General features: G+C 36.4%; 1 protein-coding gene across 6 annotated transcripts in view; it reads right to left on the bottom strand.

Moving 5' to 3' along the window:
* DGKB (diacylglycerol kinase beta) overlaps positions 1-27,478 on the bottom strand; it is a 667,308-nt gene that overhangs the window by 412,546 nt on the left and 227,284 nt on the right. For all 6 annotated transcript variants that reach the window (XM_047848700.1, XM_047848697.1, XM_047848698.1 and 3 more), the window contains 3 exons: positions 26,193-26,278; positions 23,972-24,061; positions 10,875-11,035 (listed from right to left, as the gene is read on the bottom strand). In XM_047848700.1, coding sequence (XP_047704656.1) covers positions 10,875-11,035; positions 23,972-24,061; positions 26,193-26,278 — 337 coding nt within the window. The remainder of the gene's footprint in view (positions 1-10,874; positions 11,036-23,971; positions 24,062-26,192; positions 26,279-27,478) is intronic.

Here is a 27,478-nt window from a genome sequence, read left to right on the forward strand (position 1 = left end):
GACGGACTCTAAGTTTCCTGTTTGCCTGAGACAGGTTTCTCCTATCCTAAGCAATATACTTGCATATTTTCTTCTAATATATTTTTAATGTATTACATCAATTTGCATTTTAAATCTATTTGATGTATATTTCACAAGGATCTGAATGGGAATATAAATTTATTTTCATTCAAATTAGTAACCAATTCTGTAACTTAATTTACTATGCATTTCAATCTTACCCAATTATCTGAAAATTCAACACTAAACAAATATTAAATCCCCTGCAATGGAGTAATGTAATTATTTTGGTCTAATTTTATATTCCATTCTATTCATCTGTTTTTGTGCTACCATATTTTAGCTACAGTAACTTAGTAGTATTTTCTACATAGCAAGGAAATTGACCATTATAGGACATTATTTTTAAAAATTATAAAAGAGAATATTACCAATTATAAATTACCATTTATCAAAATAACTACTAGATCTTATAAGAATTCTCAGTAGCAATAGACTAAAGGTATAAAATAATTTGAGGACACTTGATTTCTTAATAATATTAAATAGCCCCATGTAGGAACATGAAATGACTTATTATTCAGGTCCTATTTTATAAGTTTGTATAAAATTAGTTTTCTCCATATAGGCTGGATATCTTTCTCATATTTTTTTTAAATATTTATTTATTTTTGAGAGAAAGAGAGAGCTTAAAAAGGGGAGGGGCAGAGAAAGAGGGAGACACAGAATCTGAGTGGTCTCCACTCTCTGAGCTGTCAGCACAGAGCCCGACGCGGGGCTGGAACTCCAAACTTTGAGATCATGACCTGAGCTGAAGTCGGATGCTTAACAGACTGAGCCACCCAGGCGCCCCTGGGTATCTTTCGTATTAAATGTAAACTTTGGTATTTTATCGTTTTCTGATACTGTTAATTAAATTATATATATTAATATATTAACTGGTAATTTCATAAAGGAAAGCTAGATGGTCATTTTTTATACATTTATCTAGTATTTGGCACCTCATATTCATTTACTGTTTAGCTTATGCAAAATTTGCTACATATGTCATGATATAACTTTCAAATAATAATGTTGTCTCTTACTGAAATTTTCAGTATTTATGACTTACTTAAATTTGTTACCAGTATATTACCTTACTTTTCTAAAAGTATTAAGTAGTGATAGAAAAATCCCTGTATTCTTCCTAATATTTTGAATGCTTTTAATATGCCATTATTAATATGATATTAACTATGCATTTGTAGAAAAGGTTTTACATATTTTCAATAGTTTTTAATTTTGAAAAATGGCAAACCTTTTTTTTTTTCTTTTTAATGTTTGTTTATTTTTGAACTAAAGAGAGCTTGAGCAGGGAAGGGACAGAGAGAGAGACAGAGAGACAGACAGAGAGACAGAAGATCTGAAATGGGTTCTGCATGGACAGCAGAGAGCCCCACGTGGGGCTCAGGTAATGGCCTGAGCCAAAGTCAGAGCCTTAAGGGACTGAGACACCCAGGTGCCCAAACCTGTTTTGTTTTTTTTTTAATCATTACACTAATATTTACCACTATGGCTTTCTTAAAACTTTACCTGGTCAACAGATTTTAGTCCTTAAATATAATACTTAAATTTATTTGCTAATTATATTGTTTGAAACTGTAGCATTTATATTCCTATGTGTATTTTCTTTTTGGGGTCGTTCATGAGGTAACGATATTGACATTTGCAAGCTATGCAAAATGAATGGGAAAACATTCCATTTTAATCTATATTCTGAAATAACTTCTAATATATAAGAATTATTTGTGCTGTGAAAGACCATCTTACATGACACCAGAACTACCAAACTAGTTTTCTCACTACATGCTATTTTTTCATCTTTGTTATATGCTTAGGGCAGTGGTTCTCAAAGCATGATCCTAGAAAAGCCATACTGGGATCACCTGGGAACTTGTTAGAACCATAAATTTGGGTGCCCCATCTCAGACCTAATGAAATAGAAAGGATATAAGGATCATCAAACTGGAGTTCAACATGCCCTTCAGGTGATTCTAATATATACTTAAATTTGAGAACTACTGGCTTAGATTTAAAACTCCCTCCTCTTAAGGAAATTTCAGCTACTTATTTTAGAATGCAAAATATTCCGTTTCTTCCATATGATAAAGTTTAATGACATAAACATGCAAACCACATACTTTTGTAATTAAATATTTTCCATAGCTGTAGTTATAGCCTCAAACTAATTACGCTGCGTATTTAATTTCTGTTAATGTATATATATATACATATAATATATAATTTACATATATTATATAATATATATAATATATAATTTGTATATATTATGTAATATATATAATATATACGTGTATATATATTATATATATACTATATATAATATATATAGTATATATATTATATATTATATGTATATAATATAATACACATATATATGTGTATATATATGTCATATATATGATATATATAACTATATATAATTAAATATATATATATGAGATATATATATATACATATATATATATATATCTCATATATATATGTATATATATATATTCTTGGAGAGGAATATCACCAAGATGGCAGAATAGGAGTTTTCGGCTATAATCCCCCACAAAGAGCCATAGAAGTGACCACTCACAGATCACAGTACCTTTGTGGGAGTCAGAGGGTCCAGCGAAGCTCTGGCACACCACTGGAGCAAAAGATCCGACAACAGATGCAAGGTGGAGGGCAAGAACACTCTCACTTCACCTGCGACGCCCCTTCCCAAGGTGGCACAGCTCAGTGACAAAGGCAATGACCCTCAGCTGGAGATTTCTCTCACGGAAGACCCTGAGTGTTGTTGAGTGCGCATCTTCCTAAACTTTGCTGCACACTGCCGGACAGAACACTTTTTTTTTTTTTTTTTTTTTTTTTTTTTTTTTTTTTTTGCCTCACCCAGAATACTGAGGGCATCAGCACAGCTGAGTGGTAAGGAGAGGTTGGGAGCAGGCAGCAGACGCGAGGACTCACGGCCAAAAAGGTTTCGAACTCAACAGAGGATGATGGAACCTTCAAACCACGAACTGCATCAGGCCTGCCCACAGCACCTTGTTAAAACCCCACTGCCCCACGGCCACCCGCCCTGCCTAGACTATCCCCACATCTCCGACAGAGAACATGCCCCAGAGCGCGCCCCGCCCCGGAGCGCACCCTTGTGCGTGGGACGGCAAGCTTGGCCGTCTGCTTCTGAGCATGTGCAGAATGCCGGGTCAACTCTGCAGGATTGCAGGCTGGCCGGGAAACTTCAGCTTTCCCGTGCACCGCTCTGGAGAAAACACACAGGAGCCTCTCAACACCCACCCAGGCTTTGAGGATCGAGAGACAGCATCCATTCTTAAAAATTTACCCCCCTCCCTATGTCCCCGTCCCAAGATATGGGGAAGAGGTGCATCTACAGAAAAGATCTGGGACAGTTTCAGACTCCCTAACTGAGCGGACTGAAGCCAGGGAGCAGGGAGTTGGAGGAGTTGAATGCTTCTTCAAGTGCAGTCTGTGGATTTGAAAGCAGCGCTGTTATCTGGTTCCAGTGATCTGGGAGTGGTCCTGCCTGCTCAAGACCCTTAGCAGTGATCTGGGAGTGGTCCTGCCTGCTCAAGACCCTTAGCAGTGATCTGGGAGTGGTCCTGCCTGCTGAAGACCCTTAGCAGTGATCTGGGAGTGGTCCTGCCTGCTCAGAAACCCACAGGGGTCATGCTCATCCCAGCCGTGCTCCCAGCAGCAAGCTTGCCAACATCCTTTCGACTGCGGATACTGAAGCAGTCTGGTAATTCACCTCCAGCGCTGATCAGCCACTACTTTTTAGTAAACCTGCTCGTTTGTATTGCCACATGAGCTTTACACTTACCAAGAATCATTTTTGTTGTTTCCAACACTGTTTATACCAATTTTAGTTTTTATTATAATTACTAATTTAATTTCATACTATATAAAATAAAAATATGATTACAAAATTTTTTGTTTTATATCGAAACGAAGATCTGATATAAATGCAAGGCTGAAACTGCTATAGAATTATATCTTTTTTGCTATAGAATTACCTATAAGGAAAATCATTATAGAAGATTTAAGGATTGTAAAAATCTAGAAGGGTTTTATACTCAGATTGCATCCTAAGTGTCTTTTGAGTTTTTATTCCACTTAACAGAAACTGCAAATGGAAATCATTAGATGGTTTATTACGGAATGTGATTTATGCAAGAATGACTTTGTAGAACCTCAGATCCACATTCGAACAAATGGTATTAGATGGGCCTATAAGGGAAGATTGACCAATTCTATTGTATATATAAGTTAGGTTAAAATATTCAAAATTCTGTGTATCATTTTTATGACACTTTATCTTTCGGTTAATATGTAGCTGTCACTCCTGGCAGAAGCACTCCTGTTGCACATATTGGACTACTTAACTTCCTGATTATAAGCATTCAATCATTTCATGGCCCCTCTTGAAAGGCAAACACCACACCTGGCTTCCAAGATTCTTCAAGATATGGAAGTGGCAACATGGCAACAGCCTTTTTTTTTTTTTTTCCATATGTCTCCACCTTCTCTATGTTCCAGGCTCATGGACTAGAACACATCAAATGTTTTCTTACCTCAATTTCTTTACATAGAGTTACACCTGCTTGCCCTGCTCTGTCCATCTCTTTAGTGACCGGTTCATTTTTGTACTCCTCAGATCTTTGCTTAAATACATCTTCTTTTCTAGGCTTTCCCTGACCATCAGATCTAAAGTTCCTTATTCTAGCTCATGATAACTTTAGTTTTCGTTCATTGAATTTATAACAATTTCCGAAAAAATGTGTACTTGTGGATTTGTTTTTTAATGATTCTACCATTAAACTCTAAGCTCTAATAATGACTTGATCTGTTTAACTTGTTCCTAGAACACTAAGGCCTGGCCAAAAAAGAGGGGGACTCAGTTTTGTTTATTAAACAAATGGCTGAAGAATCAACTATGAGGACAAAATTAATGGCATATGTGAATCTGATGGTATGGAAAGTTTTCTTCCTGCGATTATCGAGATTATCTATAGTTATTTTCAAGTGTAAACTAAGAGTGAAAGGTGACACATACCAGTTGTTTTTCATTAATTTCTATATCTGTGCCTCTAATGTGATTGTTCAGCTTTTCATGACAATTCTCTCGCCTTACTATAATGTACGCTTAGTGATCACATAGATTCCTTCTATCTTGTTCACTGCCATTCCTCAAACAATATCTGGCACACAGTAGGTGCTATATAATTATGCTTTTATTGAAGGACCACCACTGTACATGAATATCTATTTTTAGAGTTAATTATGATTTCAGGATTATTTCCAGTTGTTCTGGCTAAAATTGAAAAGCATTACACAGAAGGAATTAGCAGAAATGGGCTGGTTATTTACCCATTTCCCTTTTCTTCCTGCACAGAAAGAATTCCTTCTGCAGCTTCCTTAAAATTAGGTGCAGCAAATGATTCAGATAGGGACAGTGGTTTTGAGTGAAACATTTTCCAAGCCTGGCCCATAAAAGCCCTCCTTTCAAAAGTCCTCTATTTTCTTGAGCCTGGGCCACTGAGTGACCAAGTGGACTAGAACCTCTCTCCAAATGTTAAGCCATGCTGTCTACTAGGTGACGGAACTGATTTTTTTTTTTTAATGTTTATTTATCTTTGAGAGACAGAGAGAGACAGAGCATGAGTGGGGGAGGAGCAGAGAGAGAGAGACACAGAATCCAAAGCAGGCTCCAGGCTCTGAGCTGTCAGCACAGAGCCTGACGCAGGGCTCAAACCCACAAACCGTGAGATCCTGACCTAAGCCAAAGTTGGACACCTAACCAAATGAGCCACCCAGGCACCCCAAGGGAAGAACTAATTCTTAGTTGTTGTCAGACCACTGTTATTCTGGGGTTGTTTGTGCCAGTACTCAACCCACTCTGACTAATACAAGGGGTATTCCACAGGGCATATGAAGATGATATTTATATATTTCTGACCATCACACGTTTTTCTAAAAGTTTGAAGCAAGTTCTACATAAAGTATAAAACGATTATGGCCAGCCAATGAAGGGCAATAAGTGAAATCCTGAAAACTCTACTGATAATACAGTCAAACTTTGAGATCTCCTTGTAACTAGGAGGTATAAAGTTCTAAGAGATAGTTTCCAGTACAAATTGTATGCCATCTTCATGTGTCCCATGCTGGTGATATGAAAAAGCTGAAATCCTCCCCCCACATCCTTTCAATATTCCAACTGGTCTGCTTCTTATATATTCAGGAATAGCTTGAGATAGATCATTCATTTCATTTTATTGTTTTTTGGATCCACTGAGACAGGAGAATACAAATTGCTAAGTAGAAGGTGGCCTTGCTGAGGGACAGCCAAAGCTTGAACTCTGCTCTGATTCCGATCCTGAGTGTTGAGCCTTTGGCTTGCTGGGGCAGAAGCAAATATTTCAGGGAGGGATTTTCTCCTTTCTTCCTACCCCGCCTTCCCATGTTTTACTCACTGAAAGAGGCTCCAAGTCAAACGGACAAAGACCCTTCTAAAGTGACCTCACTCAAAATCCACTTTGTTTAGTTAGTTCTGTTCTACTTCAAAATCACAAATATATTTGATATATTCTTTTATTAGGTCCTCAACTTGGCATTTCAAATTTAGTACTTAAATACATCTAGCAATTACCTATGTAATGTGAGGTAGACTTCTAACAAAATTTTCTTTCCTTAGGAAGCTAATTTTTGAACATTAAGTGATTTGCAATCTGAACTATACAATCTGTCATTTCACCAATGAGTCTTTGTGCCATGTCTATACTGTCATTATATGTCCCTCTACCTCTCTGATTCATCCATCTTTTCATTTCACAGCACCATTCTATTATCATTTCCAGGCCACTTGCAGTATGTCTAATTTGGTCAAACAGTTCTCCATCTTTTCTTTGTATTGAAATTGACTTACTTTGGGATATATAGTTTAAAATAGGTTTTTCGAATTTGTCATAAATCCAGCGCTAATCTTCATTAGTTACAGATAAATGTATAAATTAATTTGCCTATTATATTAAGCTATCTCATCTAAGAATAGGAAATGTCTCTGTTCTGATCCCTCATGTCTTTGTAGAGAGTTTTAACATTTTCTATACATAGGTCTTGTATATACTTTATTAATTATTAGATGTTTTCTGTTTTTACTGCTGTTTTTGTAAATTCATTGATTATTACTGATATAATGGAGTATTAGTGAATATATATATTAGAGAGAGAGAGAAAACAAACATGAGTGGGGGAGAGGGGCAGGAGGAGAGAAAGAGAGAGAGAGTGGGAGACAGTGAGAGAGAGAGAGGGGAGAGAGACAGAGAGAGAGAGAGAGAGAGAGAGAATATCTTAAACAGGCTTCACTCAGCAGGGGGCCTGGCACAGGCCTACAACCTACAACCCTGGGATCATGACCTGAGCCAAAATCAACAGTTGGATGCTCAACCGACTAAGCCACGCAGACACCTTATACTTTGAATATTTAAGTTGGTTTTCAGTTTGGCAACTTTGCTACTCTCCCATATTTAGTTCTAATATATTTTCAATTGGGATATTATATTTTGTGTCTATGGGTTTTTTTTATTTGTTTGTTTTCCTGGTCTTTTTCATTCTACATTGTTTATTTGTAATTCTCTCCACTGTAATTTTATAAAATCAATTTTGCAATAGAACTGATTAATTCTTTTCAATTATCCAGTATTTTGTTGTGCCAGCATTCTATATATATTTTTTTTCCTGTTGTTGTTAATCTTTGCTATATTTCCCATCTTATTTTTATTAGTTTCCTTTCTCATTTCTTTGGGTTTTAGTTATTTCTCCTTTCCCAACACCTTGAGTTTTGTATTTAATATGTCTGTTTCTTGATACCAGGGTTTCTCAACCTCAGCACTACTGACATTTTGAGCTATGTAATTCTTTCTTGTGTGTCTGGGGGCTTGTTTTGTGCACTGGGAGTGCTTAGCAGCATTCCTAGCCTCTACTGCCAATAGCCATCCCCTCTCATTCATGACAATCAAATGTGTGTGCAAACATTGCCAAGTATCTCCTGTGGTGGGAAAAAATTATATGCTGTTGAGGGCCACTGGAAACTGACCAAAAGCATATAAAAACTGAGAAGTGTTTATCCAAGAAAAACTACTTAAGTTCAGATAAGAGCAGTGGCAATTGGTCATGATTCAGCTTTGGGCTACTCCCTTATCCTCCAGCTCCATCAGTGTTCTACTTCTAAAGTGTGAGCAAGCCATGAAAGCAAGCAACTTTACTGGCAGGGGAACTGATTGGATTTGGAGTGGAAGGTAGAAAAACTCTATGACCCAGAGAGTTATCTAAAACAAGAGTAATCTCAGTAGCAAGTGGGTAAGGAAGGCCAGTGTCCCAGCTGGCTTGAGTTTGCAAAACTGATTAAGGCAAACAACTAAGGAGCCAGCTAACAGGAAATTCAACAGGAGACCTGAGGAATGAGATAGCCATAATGGGCCTTGATTGGCTGTCTGAAAGGCTGTATGCATGTGCAAGGCTGCAAACATGTTCAGGAAAGACCGAAAAGAGCCCTAGTTGACTATACATCCTTGACTAGTGAGAATTTTTATGCATGGGCAAAAGAGACAGAAGTAGGGATGGCAGATATTAAAAGCTGAAGTAGGATTAAAAATTGCCTGAAGCGTATGTGTGTTCCCCAGTGAACACACAGATCCAATGGCAAAGGGGTGAAGATTTATTGCCACAAACTTACTGAGCACAAACTCTGATCAATCATGCTGACACAGAGGTGATCTCCAGGAAGCCAGGATTAAAATAAACACAAGAATTAAAAAGAGAAAACAAAACAAAACTGAGTCATCAGCAGCCATACACCATACACCACAGGAGAGAAATGCTCCACATGGTAATTGTGGGTAAGTCACTAAACAAACACAGGAACAACTATAACCACTGTGAGCAGATCCAAATCCAAACTTATTACAATAAATTGTATATAATATCCAGTTACCAGCAAAAAATTAGAAGACATGCAGAGGAAGAGCAAAATGTGGCACATGTTTTGGGAAAAATAGTCTTGGATGTGGTCAAGATGTTATTAAATTCTCTGATGAGCACCAGATGTTGAACTTAGCAGAAAATGACTTCACAACAGCTATTTTAAACATGTTAAAGGAACTAAAGTAAACTATATTTAAAGAATAAAGGAAAGCATAACAACAATGACTCTTCAAATAAAAAATACCAATTAAAAATGGAGAAATTATAAAAGGAGAAACAAATGGAAATTCTGGAGTTAAAAACTACATTAACCAAAACAAACAAAAAATACACTTAAGGAACTCAAGAGAATGGCATTATTCATAACATCCAAAGAATCAAAACAATCTAAATGCCTCTCAACTGGTGAATGACTAAACAATATGTGGCATGCCCACACAATGGGATACTACTCAGCAATAAAATGGAATACAGTATTCATGCAGTTCATATGGGTGAACTTCAAAGATATTATGTGAAGTGAAACAAGCCAGATGCAAAGGACTACATATTGTACGATTTCTTTCATGTGAAATATCTATATACAGAAAAATTAGTTGTTTAGAGTTAGGTGAAGAAGCCAGAATTGACTACAAATGGGCATGAAGCTTCTTGTTTAGGTAATGAAAATCTTGTAAAACTGGATGGATTTAGTAAAATCATAGTTCACTTAAAATGAGTGAATTAGGTTGTGTGTAAGTCACATGCCCATAAAACTGTTAAAAACATTATTATGCATACTTCATATCAAATATAAGTAGGACTTTTTGGATCAAATGCATTACACTTTTGTTGCAAATAATAATAGTGTAATAGTATTATTAATGATTGTATATTTACCTTTCATTATGTACCATTGTTTGAGGCTCTTTAAATGTATGACGACATTATTTGTAACAATGAGAGTACAGATAAATAAATGGACACTCAGAAAAAATATTGCTAAAGGAACCTTGCTCAGGTAGCTTAACTTCCTAAATTCACAGATTCAATCAATGACTTCTATAATCTACGAGAGCAGTGTGTGTGGGTGCTTGTGTGCGTGTGTGTGTGTGAGTGTGTGTGAGTGTGTGTGTGTGCAGGCACATGAAACAGTATGTAGCATGACATGAGATTAATATTAAACAGTGTATGTTAAATGAAATGTAATGTACATAATATATCTTAAGAATTAATAATTACCAAGTACATATATGTATGTATAAAATCACTATTAAAAATATTAATTCCTTAGGGATTAGAATTACAATAACTATTTTAATTGTCAAATGATATTTTACTTTCCATCTAAGATTTTTCAAGAAATTAAGTAAAAAGTTAGCCTTTTGACGTTTTAACCACTTGAGAATGATAGTAGCATTTTTCTTAGACTTCAGACCTAAGCGTAAAAACCTAATAGGTTATAATATTTTGATACATATCTCAAAGTAAGATAAAATTTGATGCATCATCTTCACATTTTAAACTGTGGAGCTTCAGTCTATATTCAAAAACATAACTATCTTACAAACCATTCTACCCTTTATTTTAGTAACCCAAATAGTCAAATCAACTGGGGGAAAAAAAGTTTCTTTCCTTTGTTTAACACATGAAAAATTTATCTATTGCTGATTCTTTGACTTTGAATAAATTCGTAAGTTTTATTATAGCCCATTAAAAGAGGTGTTTTGCTGACACAGAGATAAAATAAATTATTTATAATCAGTAAATCTTCACAGTGTAAGAGTTTATATACAGTGATTATTCCAGACTGGTAAAAAAGAACATTTAACGCAAAATCTTACCACGCCAATGGAAAAGTAATTATTGATGATACTGTAAGGCACTGGGTCTCCCTTCTCATCTTTGTCATTAGGTATGACTTCAAACTTCCACCTGTCCAACATGATTTCTGTGCTGTTTTCAATGTCTTTTAGGATTTTCATCAGATTCTCACCTTCATAACCTAATGAAACAAAAATTATCTTGAGAAAAAAAAAATAACCAAATAACAAAAGCTGTATTTATGTGTGTCTGAGTGTGTGCATGTGGATACATCACTCTAAAGCTAAACAATGCATTTTAAAGCAAAGTCTAATACAAGATAAAGAATTAACTGTAATCGTTGAGCTCATAAAAATATTTTACCTTTAGCTTTAATTTGCAACTCACATTCCTCTCCTAGGGTGCCAATTCTCAGTATAGTCCAAGAACAAATGAATATCTCCACTGCTTATCCCCTCAAAACTATATCATTGAATTCAGAATGAAATTAATGCCTGCTTTAACTCTCTTTCAGACAGGCAACAGCCTTGACCCAGTTGCTGAAGTAAAAATCCTGGATGCAATTTTAGACTTGACCCTTTACAATCCTCCTTTATCTTCACACTTTGCTCTCTACTGATATGGAACAACTTTCAGTTTAAGTAGAAGAAGGTCCTTCTCTTTCTCATTTTGTGCACTATATTGCCTTATTCTATATACCCAGAGTACCCTTTTCTTTTGGTTGCCTTGCTTCTGCTCTCTTTGCAGGTTTTATATTTGATAGCACTTCTTTCCAGAAGCCACCCTCCCAAAATAAATGGCTTCTATACAGTGCCACAGCACACAGCTCTCCAAACTAGTGGCACCTTAGAACCACTACATCGCATTATAGTTATTTGCATTGTTCTCACTGCAAGTGTCCTTTACCAGGTCTTCCCGGGAGCAGATGCTCAACAAGTCTTGTTTTAATGAGTCTACTGCAGATAGTCAACATGGCGTGAAACTACAATTATTGCTTACTATGATATTTTCTCTTAAATGTATTTGTATCTATATAACCTTATAGTTCAGACATCCTAATCCTGGTTGTGTTATTTAATATTTGCTGTTAACCTCCCTAAATAGCGTCCTCCTCCTAAGTAAAAACTTAGATTTATTGTGAGAATTAAATGAGAAAAATGCATAAAAGGTCTTAGTATATGAGGCATAAGAATAGGAATTTCTCAACTGTATAATACTACTAATGATAATAGAATTAGAAATATTATATTAAGTTAAACAATATCTCCCTCTCTAACTCTGCACACACATACACACACACATTCTTGAGAGTATATTTTGAATTGAAACAAGATTTTCATAGGTTTTCTGTGTCCAACTTTGGTCTATATTTTAATAATGTATTCATTGAACAAGTAACTGCCTGAGGCTATGAGGCCTGATCAGAGGTGTTAGCACACATAACATTGGAATTAATTGGATTAAAAGAAAGAAGAATAGGCACTGTAATATGCCAACATTCTTTAAAAATAAATAAGTGTAATTATGGTGTATTTGTTGAATTAACTATTAGAAGGTAAGACAGAAACTAGGAATGCCTATTTCGGCGCCTACCATTACATTTTTCTTACACAGGTAAAATAATTATGTACTAATTAATACATACAGCAAAGAGTACAACAAACAATTATTAGACACATAGGAACATTAAAAGTATCACATATTATTTTTGTAGATGTTACATCATATTTTTGCAGTAAAATTCAAAAACTTTGAATATACATAATAATTTGCATACAATTGTACTCAGACATTTGGCAGGCTCCCACAATGTGCAGATTATAATAAGAGCCAACTATCTCTGGTTAGTCTTCCTCACGATGGGGACTTTAAGGAATAGTCCCAAGCAGCTGCAAAAACTCCTTCTGTTTCGGGGAACTTTCCCTATCTTCTCTGGCCCAACATGGGCTGCCCATTTCCGCTTGTTGGTGAAAAAAAAAAAAAAAAATCCACATCTGCTCATCTAGTCAAGCTGACTGGTTTTAGGACCAGGAGACCTCTTTTTGTCTGCCCTCTGGGCTTTTATCTGCCTCTGGACTTCTTACCAAATCTCATCCCTTCAGCCTTGCCCTCCCTCTGCCTGTTTCCGCACCACCTTGGGTGCCGCCTAGAAACTGGTTCCTATACCAACCTCAGGGCCTCAGGCACCACCGGCTCTTCCTGCCACCCTCTGGTCAAGGGGCAGCAAGGAGCCACTCACTTCAGAGTTCCCCACAGGTGCCCCAGGGAAAAAGTAACAATGGGGAACAAATTAATTGACTTTTAAATAGGCACAGATGGAACATATTTGGTATTTAAACAAATTTAAGTTTGTTGGTTTCTTTAAGATATGCACATCTTTAGGGTCATCAGCATTAAATATATAAAAAATTGTCTACTTAGGTTTACTAAAGGTCAAACAAGCTCATGCTATCTCTGTTGCAATTTGTTTCAAAATGTTCTTGGGTGATTGTTAAGATGGCTTTCAGGGTCTTTGATAACCTGAACCTTTGAAGTTTTGCTTGGATGATAAACTGGGTTAAATTCACTGGACATTTAGGACTTTTCTAAATCAGGTGGAATGCTAAAGCACTGCTAACTAAACATTGGTTTATGCTTTTGACTTTTTTTTTTTATTATTGTTTATTTATTTTTGAGAGAGAGAGACAGAGCATGAGCAGGGAGCATCCGAGAGAGAGGGAGACACAGATTCTGGTGCAGGCTCCCAGCTCTGAGCTGTCAGTACAGACGTGGGGCTCAAAGCCACAAACCGCCAGATCATTGACCTGAGCCAAAGTCAGACATCCAATCAACTGAGCCACCCAGGTGCCTCTATGCTTTTGACTTATAGCAGAAAAACTAAGGATATTTGGGTCTGTTGGAAAACATGCTTTGTGCTTAATTGATTCATAAGTGTTCTATCTAAGGAATTCTGATGTAACAATTCACAATTGGTTACTGCTTAGTTTTCACTGGAGACTAAGGTTTCTAACCATTAAAATTCTGCTTAATGTAGTTAACACTGGTACAAATAAGGAAATAAGGAAGCAAGGAATAAGTAAAAGCAAATATGTTTGTAGAAAAGTAGATGTTTAAGTTATAAGGAAAGGAAATACATTTTTGTTGACAGTAAAAAAAAAAAAAAAAAAAAGGAATTTTGTCCTAAACAAGACTGGTAGTTTGAAGAGAAATGGCTTGGGACAAAATCTGAATGCAAAGGAAAATTGTAGAAGGTTCGTGCAGGGAAATCTTTGGAAAGGAATTTTATGTGTGGTCAGGGAGACTAAGATTAAAATGAACAGATTTTAAAAGTACCCTGGCATAAGATTAAAATTCCCCCTCCTTTGAGCCAAAGGCTGGGAAAATGGTGGCAATACCCTCGTTGCTGGCCTCCAAATACTCTACATTTGTGTTTCTGCAAGGCAGATGAATATGGTCTGTGCCATATGAGGGATGGATGGATGGCTATGATATATAGAGGGTTTTTATTGAGATACATGGGAGCCATTTTGCTACACTTAACCCAGTGTCTGCCAATGTGCAACAACCTCGATATTGTAAAATGGATACCCACATGGCTGGAATGTATTTATGTGGGCATTGCTGGAAAAGGCAGGGGAATAGACCTCAATTTTGATGCTTTTAGCCCCCCTCAATGGCCAATTTTATCCTTACAAAAAAGGTTTTTCACCAGCCTTTTGACATGTATTTGTAAAGAGGAACAGTTTTTATTATGATCAATACATAAATTACTGCACAGCCAAAAATAAAATGAGCCCATCCTCTACATCCAGGGAAGTCTTGCTTGGTCACAACTGATACCCCCCAAAGTCCCACAGGTGGGAAATGGAGGGGTGTGAGGAATCGGGAAGACAAGGTCATTCTTGGAGGTAGGGTCAAGTGCGGGTAAAAGCGACTACTGCCAGCACCTCACAAGACTGACAGGGCTTTTGGCTGCCAGTTGCATAGCCAGGCTAAGTACAGTGGTTAGGAGATAAGGTTTCTTCTGGCCAGAGATAGGAAATTGAGATAAGGGATGCCTATTCCTCCTTTTTCCTGTAGAAATTGGAATTCTATAGGCAATTGGCAATTCCCCAACCAAGGCCAATCCTCCTTTTGGATGCATTATCACAAATTGGGATAATTTTGATCCACATACCCTGAAAGAAAAGCGACTCATTTTCTTTTGCACCAAGTCTTGGCCCCAGTACAAATTAGAGGAGGAAAACAGGTCACCAGAGGAAAATATCAATTATGATACTATTCTCCAATTGGACTGTTTTACAAATGTGAGGAGGAATTGAGGAGAAGTTGCCTATGTTCAGTGTTTTGGGGGCCTTAAGAGAGAATCGAGTTATGTATACGGTCCATTCTGGCCTGTTGGCAAAGCTTTCCAAGAGTTCATAAGAACCTTTGCCTGTACCCAAAGCAGACCTAGAAAAGGAGAAAGGGAAGTCTTCCATCTCAGCCTCTTCCTCCTCAGGTCCTCGATCTGTACATTCAGACTTAAAAACATACACTTCTGCTCCCTTCTGCCCATGTTATCCAGGCCCTCCCCATAATGCAACAGGCATATTTCCCCTACAAGAAGCTCAAGTGCTGGAAGGGAGGACACAAGGAGGCACCACTGTGATAAGATTACAAGTACTTTTTTCATTACAAGATTTAAGACAGATAAAAGGAGATCTAGGTAAAATTTCTGATGATCCAGATAGACATATAAGGGCTTTTTAGAATATTCTGGAAAGATATAATGCTTTTGCTGATTCAGACACTTAATGAGACAGAGAAACATAGGGTTCTGGCAGCAGCTGAGAGATATGGGGACTCATAAAGCAACTCATTAATTATCATGGGACTAGACGTCCTATAGGGAACCAGAAAGGACCCAGGCAGTCCTGCTCCAAGATCCTAATTGGGACTATGACCATCTCATTGAGGAATGGATGGCCTTTGTTTTTGGAAAAAACAAAGCTTGTTTTTGGAAAAATTAATGAGGTCCCAAGTTAAACCTTTAAATTATGGTAAATTAGCCACTATTACGCAAACACAAGATGAAAACCTGGTGGCCTTCCTGGAAAGGTTGAGGTTAAATATATGGGTATCTCCCTGACACCCCCCAAAGCTGCGAGGATCCTAAAGGACAAATTTGTCACTCAATCAGCCCCAGATATTTGGAGAAAGCTGCAAAAAGTTGGCTGTTGGCCTGGAAGGGACCCTGGAGGAGTTCTCTGGAGCTGTCAAATGGGTACATTACAACTGAGATCATGAGGAGAGTAAGGAACAGAAAAGGAGGCTTAAGAAAAAATCTGAGGCCTTGGTTGTGGCTTTCCACACTATGTCAGACTGGATTTCCCTAGGTCCGGAACCAAGTGCCATTTACTTGTCCATTCGGGGCACTGGGAGTCTGAATGCCTTCAGGGACCTCTGTCTGTGAGGGCTTGGATAACCAATGTCCCTGAAAGGGAGTGATATAGTCCAAGGCTCTTTAAAATGGCTCTCCCAAACCAACTAGCTATCGTAAACCTAAAGCCTCTGGTAACTCTAGATATACAAGGTAAACCAGTTGATTTCCTTCCTGACACTGGAACCATCTTTTCTGTCCTCCTTTCCACTCCCGGCCAACTATCTGAACACTGCATAATGATTAGAGGCATCTCTGAAAAATTTTTCTCTCAGCTACCAGGGTGCATATGGGAGACTTGATTTTTTCATATTCTATTTTTTTAATGTTTATTTATTTTGAAGGAGAGAGAGTGTGTGAGCAGGGGAGAGGCAGAGAGAGAGGGAGACAGAATCTGAAGTGGTCTCCAGGCTCTGAGCTGGAGAGCCTGGCTCAGGGCTTGAACTCACGAATTGTGAGATCATGACCTGAGCTGAAGTTGGACACCCAACTAACTGAGCCACCCAGGCATCCTTAATTTTTTCATATTCTTTTTGATAATGCCAGAGAGCTCCACTCCCTTGCTAGAAAGAGATATTATGACCAAATTAGGGACTATAGTGCTACTAGCTCCAGGATAGATACACAATTGCCTAAACTAACAGCAATCTGGATATCAAAGAACAATCTTTCCTTGAGGTAAATTTAAATAGCCCTCATGGAGTTGTTCCTATGGAAACTGGATAGCCAGAAGAAGATCTGAGGATTGAGAACCATAAACTAGTTCAGGTACTTAATTATTCTAACTAATGATATCACAGGATCCAAATAAGTATGGAGGAGGGAAGAAAACTACAGTCAAATTGGTTTAAAAAATGACCAGACATGTGAGGAATTTTTTGGATGGCTACAATGGGTCTTTCCTTCCTATGGTTAGGCCTCCTCTTCAGAGGCATGCATTTTGCCAAGAAGCATAAAATACCTAGGAATAAATCTCACCAAAGATGTAAAAGATCTGTATGCTGAAAACTATAGAAAGCTTATGAAGGTAATTGAAGAAGATATAAAGAAATGGAAAGACATTCCCTGCTCATGGATTGGAAGAATAAATATTGTCAAAATGTCAATACTACCCAAAGCTATCTACACATTCAATGCAATCCCAATCAAAATTGCACCAGCATTCTCTCGAAACTAGAACAAGCAATTCAAAAATTCATATGGAAACACAAAAGGCCCCGAATAGCCAAAGTAATTTTGAAGAAGACCAAAGCAGGAGGCATCACAATCCCAGACTTTTAGCCTCTACTACAAAGCTGTCATCATCAACACAGCATGGTATTGGCACAAAAACAGACACATAGACCAATGGAATAGAATAGAAACCCCAGAACTAGGCCCACAAACGTATGGCCAACTAATCTTTGACAAAGCAGGAAAGAACATCCAATGGAAAAAAGACAGTCTCTTTAACAAATGGTGCTGGGAGAACTGGACAGCAACATGCAGAAGGTTGAAACTAGACCACTTTCTCACACCATTCACAAAAATAAACTCAAAATGGATAAAGGACCTAAATGTGAGACAGGAAACCATCAAAACCCTAGAGGAGAAAGCAGGAAAAGACCTCTCTGACCTCAGCCATAGCAATCTCTACTCGACACATCCCCAAAGGCAAGAGAATTAAAAGCAAAAATGAATTACTGGGACCTTATGAAGATTAAAAGCTTCTGCACAGCAAAGGAAACAACCAACAAAACTAAAAGGCAACCAAAGGAATGGGAAAAGATATTTGCAAATGACATATCGGACAAAGGGCGAGTATCCAAAATCTATAAAGAGCTCACCAAACTCCACACCTGAAAAACAAATAACCCAGTGAAGAAATGGGCAGAAAACATGAATAGACACTTCTCTAAAGAAGACATCCAGATGGCCAACAGGCACAGGAAAAGATGCTCAACGTCGCTCCTTATCAGGGAAATATAAATCAAAACCACACTCAGATATCACCTCACGCCAGTCAGAGTGGCCAAAATGAACAAATCAGGAGACTATAGATGCTGGAGAGGATGTGGAGAAACGGGAACCCTTTTGCACTGTTGGTGGGAATGCAAACTGGTGCAGCCGCTCTGGAAAACAGTGTGGAGGTTCCTCAGAAAATTAAAAACAGACCTACCCTATGACCCAGCAATAGCACTGCTAGGAATTTATCCAAGGGATACAGGAGTACTGATGCATAGGGGCACTTGTACCCCAATGTTTATAGCAGCACTCTCAACAATAGCCAAATTATGGAAAGAGCCTAAATGTCCATCAACTGATGAATGGATAAAGAAATTGTGGTTTATATACACAATGGAGTACTACATGGCAATGAGAAAGAAGGAAATATGGCCCTTTGTAGCAACGTAGATGGAACTGGAGAGTGTTATGCTAAGTGAAATAAGCCATACAGAGAAAGACAGATACCATATGTTTTCACTCTTATGTGGATCCTGAGAAACTTAACAGAAACCCATGGGGGAGGGGAAGGAAAAAAAAAAAAGAGGTTAGAATGGGAGAGAGCCAAAGCATAAGAGACTGTTAAAAACTGAGAACAAACTGAGGGTTGATGGGGGGTGGGAGGGAAGAGAGGGTGGGTGATGGGTATTGAGGAGGGCACCTTTTGAGATGAGCACTGGGTGTTGTATGGAAACCCATTTGACAATAAATTTCATATATTGAAAAAAAAATAAAAAAAAATAAAAGGGAGTATAGTCAAATCCTGATACACACACACACACACACACACACACACACACACACAAAAGAGGCATTGCATTTTGGAATATTAATGCTTGTTGGCCTAACATTCTCTTTGTATGTCATTTGTAGAAGCTGTTGCACATGCCAGAAAATAAGACATCCAAGAAAATTTTGCTAGTCCAGATTTTCCAAACACCTGCCCACTATATCGGATCATGGATCGACCTCTGAACTTGCCCTGACTAATGTTCTCCTGTCATTGCCCCTGCTCAGCAGGAAGCAGTTAAGATCAGCCTTTGTCCCAGTTCCTAATAGCAGTTAGGAATCATGTGTTCAGAGGGTGGGAATATGATAGGAAAAGGATAGGATTCAGTAGGCAGAGGGAAAGATTAGGACCTGAGGTCCCTGAGTGGGAAAAAACACATATTTTGTAACAAGGCTGGGAGGGTCTGACCATAGCAAACCCCCTCAGGCTTAAGGTCTCTCTTTTGAATACAACAGACACCACCTACTCCCCCTTTAAGTTCCCCTTAGGAATTTGACAAAAGACCTGACAGACTTGAACACAAAACCTATGACCCACAAGGAAGTGGTGTGGCCTTAGACTACCCCTCATACAATGGAAGTGAACTAATCAGGAATGGACCCAGCACCTAGAGTTATCCAGCTAGTAAGGTAGAACCTGAGAAGGAACAAGGGGGAAGGGGAGGGAGGGCTAATCAGAACCTTATAAAACAAAGCCCTTTGCCTATAGTCACTTTCGAGTGTCCCCTCTCTGTAAAAAGATCTTTCATACTATTCTTCCTTTCTCATCTTATACTCTAATAAAGTTTTGTCTGCTACTAAAAAAAAAATATTTAAACTTACATAAATTTCATATTTTAATAGTTCTGCCCTCATTCTTAATGTTGAATGTCTCCTAAATTTTTAATTTCTTATAAAAATGATAAATATTATCCTGCAAATGAATTTTATATATTTTCACAGTTGAAGTGAATAAAAAAGTTAAGTATGTTCACCTATTGTGCAAATTCAACTCATTTGAAAATAAATATGATGGTTATCAGGTGTAAATCAATTTACATATACTAATGTAATATAGTATAGTACAATATAGCATGGAAGTATAGTACAATATATATAATAGAAATATATAATATAATATAATATAATATAATATATAATATATTTTGTATTACATATATTCAGCAGATACATGGATAAATAATAATGCTTTAAATAAAATATTACGTTTGTCCTCAGCTACATATCAGGTTAACAGCAGCATGGTTCAATATAATGCTAGAAAAATGTAGGAAGAGCAACTGACCAGGAGAGAACAAAGTAGAAATGGATTTAGTGAAATTTAACTATTAGAGCTAGATTCTAGTAGTGTTCACCTTAAAATCTTTACCATTGGTTATTTTCTCAAAGTTTTTATGGATAAGCATGAAAAAGTCTAATGCCAATCAACCTTCTATCCAAATAAAAATGGAAAGAGATAGGCAGTAAATCTATTTTGAGAATCACAACATCTGCAGTTGAGAGCTAATTTTCAAAGGTAAAGAATTCCAAACTGTAGTCCCCAATTTAACAAGTGTCTACACCCTACTTGTTTCTGTTTATCTATGAACAAGCTTGTTAAATAATGATGTGTAATTATAAACAGGATTCCAAAACTCAAGAAGGTCATTTTTTTTAAAATACTTATCAAAATCACTAAATATATAAGTAAAAGCCTATTTCTAGAAAAGAATGATGTTATTTTACTTCCATTATTTTGATTTAAAACGTATAATCCCTCTAGGCTAAGAAACAAAATAAAAGCATATTTAATATTTATTTTCCATTTAATGATGCAATGTTATGACCAAATGTATCTGAAAAGCCACAGGGGTGACTGGGGGGCTGTTGGTTGTCTGACTCTTGATTTTGGCTGAGATCATGATCCCACGGTCATGGAATCGAGCCCCGCATCAGACTCTATGCTGACAGCACTGAGCCAGTTTGAGATTCTCTCTCTTCTTCACACTCTGCCCCTCACACTTTCTGTCTCTCTCTCAAAATAAATGAATAAAACTTTTTTAAATTAAAAACAAATAATCATAGAAATTTTTATAAAGGAAAGTCACATAAAGGAAAGCAGTAACATATATTTGTAAGTGTGTGCCCCGTCTAAAACTCTCTTATCCCCTCACTCTCACGAAACATTTTCCCTGCCATAATGTTAAATTTTTGTTAGACTAATTATTGCCAGAAAAACTGCAAAGAGAATGTAAACTAAGTATTTTCAAATGCCCTAGGACCTCCTACATTCTTCCAGTGTTACATTTTCCCAAATATATTCTTATCAAACAATAAGTTTAAAGTCAACATATTACAGTGACCAAAAGTTAACCAATAATTAACCAAGTAATTATTTTCTTTCCCAAATGCTAGGCATGATGATAATTACCACAACTACCTAAAGTACTCAGAACAAACATTAGGCAAACAATTTGATAGCTTGGTATCAGAACCCACAAGGCAGACACTACCATTTTTTCAAATCTGATGAGGAATCGGAAGTACGCAGTTGTTAAGCAACTTACTTGCTCGAAGTTAGCTACACACCTGATGAGAAATAATCACACTTCAGAGCATGTTGCTTTACCAAATGGTATCTCTATTTTCCTAATCACTCCACTTAGGCATCTTGCTGTTTCCCTTAATACCTTGCCTTCCACAAAGCTCCTATCCACTCCACTGGCAGGTTCTATCAGTCCTTCCCTGAAAACACAACTCCAGTTCGTCTACTTATCTTCATTTGCTTTATCATCACCCTGGCCCAGTCCTTTTATTCTCTAATTATGAAAACTATCGTACAAGTTCTTATTTGGAAAACTGTGATTGTCTACATTTTCACAATTTCTTCTTAAGTTTATGTTATAACCCTCAATTAACCTATTTTTGAAAACATAAATGTCATTGTGTTATGCTGCTTTTGAAACTCTTTCCAAGTTTCACTTCGTGCTTCAAATTCAATCTAATAAAATTCTTAACAAGACCACCAAGCCCCAGCATTATTTTGGCTCTTGATTATCTCTCCAATCTCCCCCACTCCATTGCTATCCACTATCTCTCGACTGATTCAAGAGTCACATCAGCCTTCCTTCAGCCCTTACAGTTTAGGAGGCTAATTCTCCTTCCCTATGTTTTAAATCCAGTTTAAATGTTACTTCCTCAGAGAGGTGTTCCTGACCGTCTAGCTGGATACTTTCCCCTCATTATTCTCTAAATATGTTTGAGTCTTTCAGAGCTTTGACATATACTCCATATATTCCATATCTACAATTCATGTGTCTTTGACCACTGATAATAATATTTAAAATTGTTTCATAAGAAAATCATTAGAAAATGTTCCAAATGTAACTTCTATTTGATTTTGAGATTGAAGGCATTTATAAGTTTGGAATCTAAACAAAATCATTAATTTTCAAACATCAAATTTTTTTTTGAAAGAATACACAAGAAGCCACATGTGTGATTCTCTTCCTTTTAATCAATATGCATGTGTAAGTGCTGGCAAACACTAGCATCTTATAAGTAATGGTTCATTCTATCTGTCTGTTGGTCTGTAGATTCTATGAGATTTAACTCAGTGTTTCATGATATCCTTTTACTAAATTATATCCCTAATGAAACTTACAAATATATAATATACCAAGTTTTTAACTTAGTCTCCAATTCTGATATATACATATACATATACATATACATATACATATACACATACATAATATACACATGACTTAGAGTTTACCAGTAGGCCAAATACTCACAGAACAATTGTTCTCAAATTTTTACTGTAAATCAGAGTCACTTATGGAGTTTGTTTAAAAAGAAAATCATCTGCCTAGGTCACCCCCAGAGATTTCCATTCAGCATATTTGGGGTGAGGTCAGGCCACCGTATTTTTAACAAGCTATGCAAGGGCTTTTTGATTCACATTGTTTTAGCAGACACTTTTTAAACGTTTCTAAGTGAATTTAGAAGATAAAATTAGATTTAAATTCTGGCTTTTTTAGCAAAATCTGGTTTTATTTTCTTTGTCATCTTCAGGTAAGTAGAGCCTATTAATGATACTTCAAATTATTTTAAGACCTTTTGAAATATTCCCCCCTTATCCTATTTCATACACAATATTCCACTTTGAATTCCTTGAGTGTATCAAGTCCCTTTCTCCTTCTGGGTCTCTGAAATTGAGATTCTTTCTTCCCTATAAAGTCTACCTTCAGTTCTATATGGCTGTCATTATCCACCAATTAGGGTTCTCCCTATGTTATCTTTTCATTTCCTCCGTGAGGCCTTTTGTTCTGTTGGTTATAGGTTTGCTTGTTAGTAGGAAGTCTCAAAATTTACATATGACTTTACATGCTGCTAGAATTCAAGGCCCCTTTGAAGGTAGATCTTGTTTTCTATTACTAACGCTGTATCCCAAGTACAGAACACACTGCCTGGTATAAAGCGGGTCTCAAAAAGTAAGTATTATTTAATGTATTCATTCCTGGACAAATCATTCATTAGCCTTTCAATTTTTTTCCTTTGTTTGTGATTTTGCTACACAACTCAGAGATTAAAAATCTGAACATTATTTTAAAGTTAACCCATGCTTATCTCATTTCTTAAGTTAGAAACCCCAAACCAATCAGGTTTAGAAACTTGCCATGTCCCATAAAGTCTATAATTGGTATCAGATTAAAGCCCAGCACTCACAGTCTAGCGATTGGTCCATTATTTGTTCCCTTACCCTAAATTATTGTTCAAAACTAGATACTGTGTCTCTCATAGCAATTATATTTACTAACTTCACACGGCAGTTATCACATATAAAAAATGATGGGCTTAGGTGTTTTTTTTTGAGGGGGGGGGATGTTCTACACTGTATTTCTGTTTTTTTAAGATTTTCATTATTGTGTTATGTTTTACCTCCTCCCCATCGCAGGCATCTTGCTAAGTCATTGCCGGTCCCAAGAGGCAGAATAGCAACTGGAGGATGCTTGACAACATTAGCCTTTTCTGTGGAATAGAAAAATTAAGATAAAATAAAATTTTCATCACAGATGGAAAAACAGTAAATAAGACAGCTTGGCATGAGGCTTCCCACTAGGTACTTACAAGCAGGAAAAGTGTTGTTTTATAGCTATATACAATTATAAATTAAGATTAATTTGTGTGTATTTATAGCACTTTATGAAACACAAACAAATACCATAATTTACAAAGTGGTGGGAATTTTCAGGACTTATGCCCGAATAAAGCCTTTTAAAATTTTAACTCAGTTAAAAATTATGGTGGGTTTGATTTAACATCATTGAAATTCTCAAGGATTCAGGTATATGCATCATAGGAATATACTAGAGGGCTATCATCAGAGTGGAGGTGAGCATTTCTGTAAAAAGTCCTTTTGCACACCAACTCTAGGTATATTTCACTTTAAGGAATAAAATGTTTCAAAAAATCAAACTCTAGAAGCTAGTAAAATGTTAAAAGTGTTTCACTGTGTTGTTCCTACCCATGGTGCTGCTTTGGGTCAGAGTAAACAACATAAGAACTAGGCAATTCTGAGATCAGCAGGGTTCTTTGAGATTAAGGTTTACAGAACATAGTGCTTTGGGTTCAGAACAGTAAAGATCTCTGCCATCAAAATTCCACATAGTTTTGTGTAAACCATCATATGCCTTTGATGACTCTCACAAACATATATTACTTTTCTTTATTTTTTCTACCTGCTCAGCCCTCAAAGTGAGTATGTGTCTGTGTGAAGAGTGTGGAGACAACAGATTATTTAGGGATGGATATGCCCCAGTGTAGTCAGTGAGGCTTAGATTTGGGAGGCTAAAACAAACTCACAATATCGTACTGTTTTCACTAACATTCTTACAAGATCTCCGGCTCTATTCAAGCAGCTCTAATTTCTGCAGTTTGTGAATTCTGATTTTCTCCTTAGATAATACACATTATACTATTTACAGCTTTTATTGAAAGGCCCAAGAACACAGTTTTCAGTGTTTCTTAAAAAAAAAATGGACTAAAGTCATAAGATGTTTACCAAAAGTGTATTGACAACATGCATTCACTTTTAATTTGAATACTTTTGTGTGTATGAAAAGATAGAATATTTTCACCTGCATTAACTAAATCAAAGTTTGCTTCAATTTACATAGACAGCAAAACTTCTTTTGAACCAACTATTTCCCTTTGGTGAAGGGCCCGTTTTTAACAAAGAATTGTTCAATGTAGTAGCTGAAATGAGAACTAAAGAAATGGATATTTGTTTGGCATTTATCTCCTGTTAAAGGCCGGTACATGATCATTTTACCGACTTGTAATGAATTGTGACATCTGACTGTCTCTGAAAAACTAGATAATTTTTCTCAACCATCAAGCTTTTGTGATTCATGTCTGCTTTTGATCCTCAGTCATGTATCTGCTTTGTTTGCTTATTTAAAAAAAAATGTTTTAAAAGTTTAAATAGAGAAAAAATATAAAATAAGGTTAGGCGTGAGCTCAAATCCTAGGTCTATCAATTCACAGCTCTTAAAAACGTTGTTCTAATTATTTAACTTCTCCATATATTAAAGCCTCTCTCTATAAAAGGGGATTATCAATACTATATCAAAAAGTTGTGAGTGAGGATGGATGGGGTAAAAATATTAGCACAAGGTCTATGAGATAGTTCATGATAAATAAAAAATAGCTATGTTAATAATAATGATTGATGCATGTGATATGACTGTAAACAGAGGGTAAGGTTCTGAGGCTCCATGCTTCAATGAAATAAGTACATCTATTTGGCACACATTTTATCACAAATGCTAAGATGCTCTTTGGCTCCCTCTTCGGGGCAAAGAAAGAAATGGAATTTGTAAAGCCTGATTTGAAAATAGCTCTGAGGATTTAGGAAATTCCAAGAGAAATGGATTTAAAAAAGAAGGATTTCTATATAGAAATTGCAAATTATTTTACCAATTAAAATTTCTAAATGTAGAAAATACATTAAGCCAGTAAATAACGTGCAACATGCCAGATGTCCGATTATACCACCGTAGCACTCAAAGATATCAATGCATTAAATAACATAAATAAAATATAAAGAATTTTCGGTTGCCAGTCTCACCCCAGTGCATTAAATATGTGTCTTCATTACCTATGCAGTCCAAAATCCATCCCACGGTTCCATCTCCACCACAGGCTAACACTCTGAAATCAGGAACATCACGGAAAAAGTTTAACCTGAAAAATAAGCATGTAATGGCACATGATTGATACTTTAAAATTAGGACTTGTAAAGTTTTGTATTCTTAGCATTTTGTCTAATGACAGACATTTTTAGTTTATGAAAACTGTCAGATAACATCAATGATCTTATTGAAAAATATTCAATAACTATCTAGAATAAAATTCTAAAATAAAAGAACATCTCGATTTAAACATATTTTAATTGTATATTCTAGATTCATCAACTCTTAAGTTTACAAAAACAAAACTAAGACATTATAATTTTTATTAAAATATCCTCTCATATTTGATCTGCAACTCACAAATAACCCAAAGTGACAAACATTATAGTATTTAATTCAATAATTTTCATTAATCAAAAATGCTCTTTTGAATCATTATATAAATATAACTATTATGCCAGCAAATATATTTTTGAGAGTTTTCAGCCTTTCCACCACTGGAAGAAATCGATCACATTGCTTTTGGGGTTCTGTTTCCTTTGACTTAGAATTTGCAAATAGGAGGCTTCCCCTCGGCTATTGACACAGCCCTCTGCATTTGCTACTAGGAACACTCAAACCGAATTGCTGGGTGGGCTGCAATACATGACCATAGCTTCTGTTGCTAATGCAAAGAGCATCTGCTTGTTAAAGAAACCCACCTTGGGGAAAGCTAAAAAGGCAGGTATCGCAGGCAGTTATACAATTGTATATGCCTATTTTCTTGCAACAAAAATAAATAAATAAATAACTGAAACAAGACAGAAATATGTGGAATGTGTCTGTTTATCTCCCTTACCCAGGGGTAACCAACTGGTAGTAATATAATATTCAATCCTCCAGGAAATTTTTCTACATATTTACATATGTGAAGGTACACATATGAGCATTATTAGTCACATATTTTTAACGTGAATGGGATTATGCTGTACATCCTGCTAATGTATTTGTGTCCATTTTCTATTTAAAAATGTGCAAGAGATCCTGCCATGTCAGCTCATATAGGGTTGCATCATGATTTATAAGTGAATGCATTATATAAGGTATACACTCTATGATCAAATATACCATTTCCCTTCATGTACTTTTAAACTATTTCTAGTGTTTCACTAATACAAAAAATAGGTATCATACTTAATACTATTTGAAGTACGTTTATGTGAACATGTGCATGTTTTGGAAGGCTAACCTTCTAGAAGAGAAATGTTCCAGT

This window comes from Prionailurus viverrinus, chromosome A2, assembly GCF_022837055.1.
Source record: "Prionailurus viverrinus isolate Anna chromosome A2, UM_Priviv_1.0, whole genome shotgun sequence".
Classification (NCBI taxonomy): Eukaryota; Metazoa; Chordata; class Mammalia; order Carnivora; family Felidae; genus Prionailurus; species Prionailurus viverrinus.